This window comes from Otolemur garnettii, unplaced genomic scaffold (assembly GCF_000181295.1).
Source record: "Otolemur garnettii isolate 467f Iridium unplaced genomic scaffold, OtoGar3 scaffold00123, whole genome shotgun sequence".
Classification (NCBI taxonomy): Eukaryota; Metazoa; Chordata; class Mammalia; order Primates; family Galagidae; genus Otolemur; species Otolemur garnettii.
The window spans coordinates 3665226-3675068 of record NW_003852518.1 but is presented as its reverse complement, the minus strand read 5'-3'; the positions used below and the strand labels follow the sequence as shown (position 1 = coordinate 3675068).

Below are 9843 nucleotides of genomic sequence, written 5' to 3'. Positions count from 1 at the left end.
GCTGGGCCTGTCCACATGTACCCCCTCACTGTCCCCCCCGCAGTGTGCTTTGGCTGGGCCTGTGACATGTGCACCCTCACTGTCCCCCCCGCAGTGTGCTTTGGCTGGGCCTGTCGACACCTGCGCCCTCACCGTCCCCCCGGCAGTGTGCTTCGGCTGGGCCTGTTGACACCTGCCCCCTCACTGCCCCCCCCCCCAGCAGTGTGCTTTAGCTGGGCCTGTCGACACCTGCGCCCTCACCGTTCCCCTGGCAGTGTGCTTTGGCTGGGCCTGTCCATGTGTGCCCCCTCACCGTCCCCCCGGCAATGTGCTTCGGCTGGGACTGTCCACATGTGCCCCCTCACTGTCCCCCCGGCAGTGTGCTTCGGCTGGGCCTGTCGACACCTGCACCCTCACCGTCCCCCCCGGCAATGTGCTTCGGCTGGGCCTGTCCATGTGTGCCCCCTCACCGTCCCCCGGCATTGTGCTTCGGGTTTCTCTGGTAAATGTTGGTGATGACAGGTGAATAGTGCGCTAACGGAGGCAGAACTGCTGACAGCAGACGTCCATTAGGGCTACTACAGATGTGACAACTGTGCCACTCATATTTTCAGGATGAGAGACCCAAGTGCTGAGGAGTGAAGCGACCCACAAGGTCCTTGTCTGGTTTAAGACGCACATTCACACTCAGCAGTTTGACTCAGAGTGTGTGGCAGCCAGGTACCCAACTAGGCAAGGCTGGCAGTCACAGGCACCTCTTACACCAGGCCAAGGGATAGCCAAGCCCCCATCTGGTCCTGGTGTTTGGTTCTCACCACATCCCAGAGGCAGGGCCCCCTCACAGGCTGGGGGAAGAAAGAAGGGGGCACAAAGGAGGTTTGTGCCACATCATGCCACCAGCAGACAGCCAATGGCAGAGCTTGCTGCTTACCTAGCCTCTACAGCATGTGGGTGTAAGGAAGGGGGTGCCGGAATAAGAGCCATGGGCCCAGCCCCCTGCATGCCAGGTTTGTCCTGGGCTCCCCACGAGAACCCAGACAGGAGTAGACAGCTGAACTTGGGCCAGGCAGCTGGTGGTCCTGGGGACTCAGAGGCTACCCTGGGTCTGCAGGAGGAATACTTCTCAGGGATGACGGCAGCTGCTCAGAAGAGTCTTCTCAAAGCCTTCAGGAATAAACGCCTTCTCAGCGCCTCTCCAGCGTAGAGCCGACCCTGCCAGGGCGACTGTACCCTGATGCTACAAGTCCTCTGCTCTGGCACAGGCAGCCTGTACCTTCCAGGAATGACTGGAGAGTTTGTCCCAGCCTAGCTCAGACTGTCTGATGGCAGAGAAGTGAGAAAGATGGAAAAGACTCCAGACTGGCCTAAATTAACATAGTACAATTTTGGAGTTAGTCTTGGCACATGGCAGGCATGAGAACTCTAGCTATATTATAAAGAGAGAAGTTGGACTGAAATGTACAATCATTCTGTTGGGCCGACATGGCGGACTAGAAGCAGCCTGCACAGCACTGCTCTCGCAGGGAGGGTGGAAAGTGGCAGACAGACACCCACCTATGGATCAGTCCTCTGAGCACAGCCAGGGACTCCATGAGAGAAGGCAGGAGTGAAATGAGGAAGAGAAAAGTGGGACAACCTGCTCACCAAGACCAGAGGTAATGAAGAAGGTCACCCACCTGTGGGAACAGGACAGAGGAGAGACCCTGAGGAAACCATAGGGGAGCAGGGGGCCTCCACCTCAGCAGAGCCCTGACTGCAGGCCGTGCAGCTACACTGCTCTGCAGAGAAAAGACAGCCCCATTGTGAGCCCCAAATGCTGCAGGAGGTGCCCTTCTAACAGAGCAGTGACTGCTGCCTCCCCCTTGCTCCTGGGGGAAGGTACTGAGACTGGACAGGGAGGTACTGAGGAATCGCGACATTCAAGTTAACCCTGTGAACAAGTGATATATACCACCACTGCCACCGCTGCTGCCAACATCGCTGCCGCCAACATCGCTGCCAACCACTGCCACCACCACCACTGCTACCACCACCACCACTGCCACCGCCACCATCACTGCCGCCACTCCCACCACCACCACCACCGCCACCACTGGCAGGGACCCTGGGCAAAGCTGGAGATCATGGGCCCTACACCCACTGCTGTGGCCTGAGAGCTCCTGCTCAACCAAACTTCCTATGGGACCTGGGCAGATCACTCACTCTTAGCCTTGGCACCTGCTGTTGGAGTGGGTGGACCACCACTGTGGCTACTGCCTAGGAGGCCCTTACAGGAGCAAAAGCCCCCACAGCCACCACCTTTGGATCTGGATGGACTGGACACCACGGACCTGTACCAGGCTGAACAGGCATCCTGGGTGCCTCACCCAGTGCTCTGCCACGCAGCCACCCTGGTCACAGGTGTGAGTACAGCTTCAGTGATCTGCTCTGTCCTGCACAGGCGTCCTGCCCCACGAGCCTGCTCTATCCCTCTATTTCCTGCTTTGCCGTGTAGACTTGCTCCAACGTGTATACCCGTTGTCCCCCGCATCTGTGCTGTACCCTGCATGCGGCTCTCCCTGCCCACACACCGAGCACCACTCAGGCCTGTGGCGGGGGCACCCACTGAGCAGAACTCCTCTCTCCCATGTTCATGCACTTCCTGCCAGCCAGCCAGGGTCACATGTGCACCCTGCACGGGGGTCAACCCTGCCACAGCTCCCAGTGACAAACATCAGGGAACAGGGGACACGCAGCAGAACAGCAGTATGAAGACACACAGTGCCTTCCAGAGCAGGACCCACACACATCAACCAGGGACCTCACACTACCTTCACTGAGCCAAAGAGATGCCAGCAGAAAAGAATAAGAGGACCATATCCGATAGCTGTTTTGACCTGAGAGAAGAGTCCCCGAATGAGAAGAAACCAGCACAAAAATGCTGGCAACATAAAAAAAAAAAAAACAACAAAAACAGGCTGTCTCAACACCCTCAAAGAATCATAAGAGCTCTCCAAATGAGACTCAAGCCAAACAAAAGGAATTGTTCAAATGACAGAAATAGAATTCAGAGTATGCATGGCAAGTCAGAGGGACCGAGTGAAGGACTGTCACCCTGCCCCACTGAAGCTGTTCCGTAAGACTGAAAGTCCTCCCTAACTCTTACCAAAGCCAGGAAAGGATACAACATAAAAAGAAAATTATGGACTAACATCCTTTATGTACATAGATGCAAAAATTCTCAACAAAATACTAGCAAACTGAATTCAATAGCACATCAAAAAAAATCCACCATGATCAAGTGGGATCCTTCTCAGGGAAGGAAGAACAGTTTCACATATGCTATCAATAAATATGATTTGCCACATAAGCAGAATTTAAAATAAATAATCATCTCAATAGATATAGAAGCAATATTCAATAAAACCCAGCACCCTTTATGATAAAAACTCTCAACAAATTAGGCACACAGTGAACATAACCTCAAAACAGTAAAAGTCACTCATGCAATTCCACAGCAAACATGACACTGAACGGGAAAAGTTAAAAGTATCCCCTAAGAATGAGAAAAGGACACCCACTGTTGTCGCTTCCAGTCTACTCAGTACAGTCCTGGAAGTCCACAACACCGAGGTCAGAGAAAGAAACAGAAGGGTACTCAAATCAGGAAGGCGGAAGGCAGACCATCCCATCTGATCATGTATCTAGAAAGCCCTAAAGATTCTGCTAAAAGACTCCTACAATTGATAAATTTAGTAGAATCCCAAGTTACAAAATAGATGTACACAAATCAGTAGCATTCCTATATTTAATAACAGCCAAATATGAGTTCAAGAGTTCAATACCATTTATAATTGCTCCAAAGAAATTAAAATACCTAGGAATGCACTTAATCAAAGAGGTAAAAGATCTTTATGAGGAAAATTACAAAATATTAATAAAAGCAATCATAGACAAAAACAAATGGAAAAATATCCCATGCTCATTGATTGGAAGAATCAACCCATCATTGTTAAAATGTCCATACTGCCCAAAGTTATTTATAGATTCAGTAAAATCCCCATCAAAATTCCGGTCACTTCTCACTGATCTAGAAAAAATAATCCTGAACTTCATAAGGAACTCCCCCCCCCCCAAAAAAAGGTTAATATGGAGGTATCACATTACCTGACTTCAGATTACACTAACTTATCCTGGTACTGGTATAAAGGTACACACAGAGACCAACGGAACAGAATAGAGAACCCAGAAATAAAACAGTGTGTAGCTATGGTCAACTGGCTCTTGACAAAGCAGACAAAAACATACACTGAGGAAAGGACACTCTGTCCAATAAATAGTTGAGGAAAACTGGATAACCACATGCAGGGGAATGGGACTAGATCCCTCTCTCACCATATACACAAATTAGCTCAAGGTAAATTAAAGATTTAAACATAAGACCTCAAATCATACAAATTCTAGAAAAAAGGTAGGGCCTCTACACTTTGGCCTAAGCAAAGAATTTATGAGTGAGACCTCTGCAAAGCAAATACTGGAACACCAAAAATAAATAAAGATGTTTTGCACAGCAAAGGTAATAATTAACACAGGAAAGACACAACCTACAAAATGGGAGAAAATATTCACAAACTATACATCCAACGAAGGGCTAAATATCCCCATCGAAAAGTGGACAAAACACATGAACAGATTCTTCTCACAAGAAGATAGACAATTGGCCAATAAACACGTGAAGAAATGCTCAACATCACTGATTTATCAGGGAAATGTACATTAAGGCTGCAGTGAGACACCTCCTTACCCCTGTTAGAATTGCCTTTTTTTTTGGTCACCCAGATGGAGTGCGGTGGTGTCACCACAGCTCACTGCAGGCTCAAGGGACACCCAGACTCTGAGTGGCTAGGACTGCAGGAGCATGCCGCCGCCCGCCACACCCAGCTTCCTTCCTTCCTTCCTTCTTTCCTGCCAAGAGGCAGGCTTTTGCTCTTGCTTAGGCATCTGATCTCAAACTCCTGGCCTCGAGCAATCCTACTCTTAGTGTCCCAAGGTGCTATGATCACAGGCACCCAGCCCAGAATTGCCATTATTAAAAAGTCAAGAAATCATAGATGTTAGTGTGGTTTCAGTGAGGAGGGGAAGCTTCTACCCTGTTGGTGGGACTGAGCTTGTATACCTGCCATGGAGAGCAGTAAGGAGTTTCCTCAAAGAACTAAAAGTAGACCTCCCGTGACATCCATCAATCCCACTAGGGGGTATTACTCAAAGGAACAGAAATCATTTCATAACAAAAGACATCTGCACTGGAATACTTATCACAGCACAGTTCACAATAGCAAAGATGTGGAATCATCCTAAGTCCCTGTCACAGGATGAATGGATAAGGAAAAGAGAATTCAAAATAGGCCGTGCATTTAATCTGGCAATCTCATTACTAAGTATCTACCTGGAAGGAAAAAGAGAACATTTTTTCATAAGGGTACTTGCACAAGAATGTTTATCACAGCTCAATTCACAATCACCAAGATGTGGAATCAACCTAAGAATGGATTAATAAACTGTGGTCTATGTATATACCATGGAATACTAGTCAGACAAAAAAGATGGCGTCCTTACCCCCTTGGTATTACCCTGGACAGAGGTGGAGTACATTCCTTTTAGTAAAGTATCACAAAAATGTAGAAGCAAGTATCCAATGTATTCAATACTTATATGAAGCCAGTAGATGAACTTATAAATGCCCACATAAGAGAAAAACCCAATTTAATTCACGTTGGGAGGCAGAAGAAGGAGGGAGGGAGAGGAGAGGAAGGGGAGGGACTGGAGGACTCACGGCACCCCTCCTGGGTGAGGGGTACAAGCATGACCGGGATCTTACCTAGCAAATACAAACATTGTAACCTCATCATTTGTACCCTCATATTAATCTGAAATTTATAAAAAGAAAATGTGGTATGTGTTGTGTGTGGACATGGAGCCCTACCCAGCCAGAAAGGGAAGGAAACCACACCTTCGCAGCAGCTTGGATGGAACTGGAGACCATTACCCTAAGTGAAGTGTCTCAGGAATGGAAAAACAGACACCTCATACACTCCCTCAGACTGGGGAGCTAAAGAAGGCTATATGGCATATGCCATGAAGAGCAGTGATGGACCCTGGAAGCCAAGAAGTGGGAAGGGAAGAGGGAGGAGTAACAGTCCTCCTGTTGAGCACGATATACATTTTTGCAGTGACCAGCACACAGAAAGCCCCGACTTCAGCATGATACAATATATCCATGTAACAAAAAACACTCCTACCCCTTAAATTCGTTGAAACTAACAGTAAACAAACAAAAATAAAGTTAAAAACACATTCTGTGTATGTGTAGTTCTTTTTTAAAAAATCCATTTTTTTCCTCTACCAAAATAAAAGTAGCATATTTCTTTCTAATAAAAAATTTCTGAATGCACACTTTAAATTTAGCACACCAAATCCCCTGAGAATAGTGCTAGCTCACCTTTCTTGGTCACCAGAAATGCCTTTGGCCACCTCCTTGGCCATGCCCTGTGTTGGCCAGTCCTGGCCACTTCGATAAGCAGCCCGGCTCCCTCCTACACTCCCTGGAACACAGTGAGAGGGAGAGACTTAGTGCCGCCATTCCCACTCAGGCCACCTCCCAGTAACACATGTAAATAAAATACTGCTGGTCAGAAACAGCTTTTGTAACGCTGCCCAGACCAGTTTCTACACTGGAAGTGTGCGTTAGGGAGAGATCTTTGCAGTTGCCTTAGATTGGTCATTACTCAAGGGAGAGATTGCTCATGGAAGCTGGCAGACGTGTGGTAGTACCAAGCCAGGACTGCCCAAGACGCCTTCCAGAACAGCACTCGAAACGACCCCCAGCAGGGAGCACGCTGGGCTCACTGCCTTCTCTCTGCCCTGCCTAACCTCTCGCTGGTCTCTGCACCTGTCCTTGCTAGCTGTGTGGGCAACTGAGTCCTCCCATTATGAGATATGTCCTCATTTCTTTTTAAAGCATTTGTTAGTTCCTTTAATTCTTTACATCAATGCTTTGACCTTCATAGAGATTTTACAAAATTTAATTTTGTGTTTCACTTAGAAAATAGGTAATTTTTCTCTCTGCCTTAGAATTGCTTATGAATTCATATTTCACAGTACAAGAGAGTAATACCAAGAAGCGTAGGAAAGTTTCGGGTGCTTTCTCCCTCTCAGATGGGAACAGGAGAGTTCCCATGGAGAATGCAGAAAAGGCCTCAGGGGTCTGGCCCAGGGCAAGTTTGTATAGAACTCTGCTGCAGCTCTAGGGCAGACGGGAAGCCCTGCAGGTGTGAAGGGACCTACTGTGGTCTAACAGCCCCCTCTGCTCTCCCTCACGGCCTTGCCAGCCGCTGGCTCCTCCCACTGTGCGTGCTGGGGACAAAGCTCAGGGATTTGGAGTAAATGTGTACTTGCCAGTTTTGTTAGTGATATCTTTTCACATACGGAAAGGATCAATTGCAAATTGCCATGTGTTTGTAAGTGGATGAAAATCCACTCTCTCTAAAGCCCCTGTGGTTTGCTCTGACACCTTCCTGCCAAATCTAAAGCCTCAGGTCCAAAGCCCACTGGGCTCACAGCCACCCCCACATCCACACCTGGACACTCTGACCCTGCCCCGTTGCCTTTTCCTTCCCTGTGGGACCAGACATACTGAGAACATTACCCTACCTTTAAAGTTTGTGAAGTTTATGAAGCTAGTGGTGCTAACGAAACACCAGGGTGACGAGGAGCAAAGGAAATGACAGAATTGAGGGAAGAAATGTGCCCGCGCTGCCTGACGTGGGAGCCACAGCAACCTGGCCTACTGGAGGGGCAGAGAATCGGGAATTAGCTTCTCAGTTGTTAGCCGCGTGTCAAGGGCTCAGTAGCCAAGATCCAGACTGCAGAACATTTGCCTTGTTGCAGGATGGCCTGGTGGCCATGCAGACTGGGAAGTCTCGCCTCTCTGTCCAGACAGTGCCACCAGCATCGTGTCCTCAGCACAGCTGTGACCAGCAGAGCGATGGCGTCCACACCCACAGCCTGGCTCCCCATGACCTGGGTCTGCAGGCATTTCTCTGGCGTGACCAGGAGCACTACACGGGGCCCAGGTAACGGCTCCTTATGGAGGCATGTTCTACTTACCGTGAGAACTGGACGTGAAAAGCAGACTGGAAAACATCATCTTGAGTTTTAAAATATTCTGAATTAAGTTGGCTAAATGTCTTCTAGAAATGACCCCTTTTATGAATACCACCTAAGCTTTTCATTTAGAAACCATCAAAAACTCAGCCAGGATCCTAGCCCATCCCTACCTTCATAAGGGGAAGAAAAGAGACAAGAAAATAAATCATTGGCTTGGTGCCCATGGCACAGCGGTTACAGCACCAGCCACATGCACTGAGGCTGGCAGGTTCTAACCCAGCCCGGGCCTACTAAACAACTTTGACAACTGCAATAAAATATAGCTGGGCGTTGTGGTGGACGCCTGTAGTCCCAGCTACTTGGGAGGCTGAGGCAAGAGAATCGCTTAAGCCCAAGAGTTTGAGGTTGCTGTGACGCCACAGCACTCTACCGAGGGTGACATCGTGAATCTCTGTCTCAGAAAAAACTAAACAAAGAAAGAAAATAAATTGTTTCTTTGCATGTGATCAATGGGAAAGGACAGAACCCACAAACCTTACCCTCACACACCTGGCAGAAGCCTTCAGAGACCCTTCTTGCTAAGTCTTAGACAAAACCGCCTCCTTAGAAATGTTTTTGAAACCACAAATTCTGTATTTCAGATTTAATACTCAGTCTTTGATACTTCTCTTTAGGTAATAGTTAATTGTTACTTAATTAAGCCTATCTGTTGCACAAGAGACTGAAGGTGCTCAAGGGGTACATAGATCAAAAGAAAAAAAATGGTAACATCTCCTAGAGAGTTTTAACAGTCAAAGCAAAAAGGCACACACAATTGTTTACACAACACACAGTTGTTTACACAATTCGTGTGGGGAAACACAGAGACAGCTGCTGTTTCCAAGAGCACAGAGCCCTTCCAGGAAGGAGAGCTGCCCAGTTTTTCCCCACAGGGAGGCATTTCATGATACTAAGTTTGGGTTTGCAACTCAGACAAGCATATACACAAATGGACAGGGAGAAGTAACTGACCGGTGTCCACCACCAGTCACAGTGGTGTTTCTCCAGTCTTAGCGAAGCCCAGGTTCATCTCATCACCTGCCTGTCTCAGATGTTCACCTCCAAACTGAGCCTCCTGCCAGGAATCTGACATGTGCTGCTCTGGACAGCTCAGTTACTGGTCACTCTCAGTTCCATTCCGTTCTTAGAGGCCACCTGTGCAGGTCCACTCACTGTCTGCCTTTATAGCACCCCACTCCTACCCCCAGCCTTCACATCACACACACAGCATCAAACACCTAGTACTTGGCAAATCTTGGTAATTAATTGCAGCAAAAATAAAGGAAAATTGCTAAGATCTTGGTAAAACTTACCATCCTTTGAACTGACCCCTGGAGTGAGCTGTACCCAGGAGAACAGGGGCAAGGCTCCGAGGAGCACCCTCCACCCCAGTCCCAAGCACACTGTGCCCATGGGGCCTCCCGCTCAGCATCCGAGTCAGGGATGACTTTGGGCAGATGAGCACAGGTGAGAGAATGTCCACAAATGGGGCCTGAAGCAACAGGGACTGGCCTTGCCCTGCCCACGGCCAGGGGCACTGAGCCTTCCCCGCCCCCCCACTTGCCTCTGACATAATCAGCCAATCAGCAGTGTCCCCAAGAAACAAACCTCCTCCCCAAAGATCTGGGGGCTTATCCCCACCCCCAACAGGCTATGTGGGCTGTTTCCTCTGAAATGATT

The 9843-nt window shown here is 48.6% G+C and overlaps 1 protein-coding gene across 10 annotated transcripts in view; it reads right to left on the bottom strand.

Annotated features, from left to right (window-relative positions):
* Positions 1 to 9629, bottom strand: part of PKD1L1 (polycystin 1 like 1, transient receptor potential channel interacting) — a 175459-nt gene extending 165830 nt beyond the window's left edge. For 9 of the 10 annotated variants that reach the window (XR_002775242.1, XR_002775243.1, XM_023517881.1 and 6 more), the window contains exons 1-2: positions 9477 to 9629; positions 6458 to 6560 (exon numbers count right to left, since the gene is read on the bottom strand). Coding sequence is in view for 8 of the 10 variants with exons in the window: in XM_023517881.1 (XP_023373649.1) it covers positions 6458 to 6560; positions 9477 to 9576 (203 nt within the window). In the remaining 2 variants the exon portion in view is untranslated. The remainder of the gene's footprint in view (positions 1 to 6457; positions 6561 to 9476) is intronic. The other variant, XM_023517883.1, reaches the window with a different exon arrangement.
* Between the last annotated feature and the right edge of the window lie 214 nt (positions 9630 to 9843).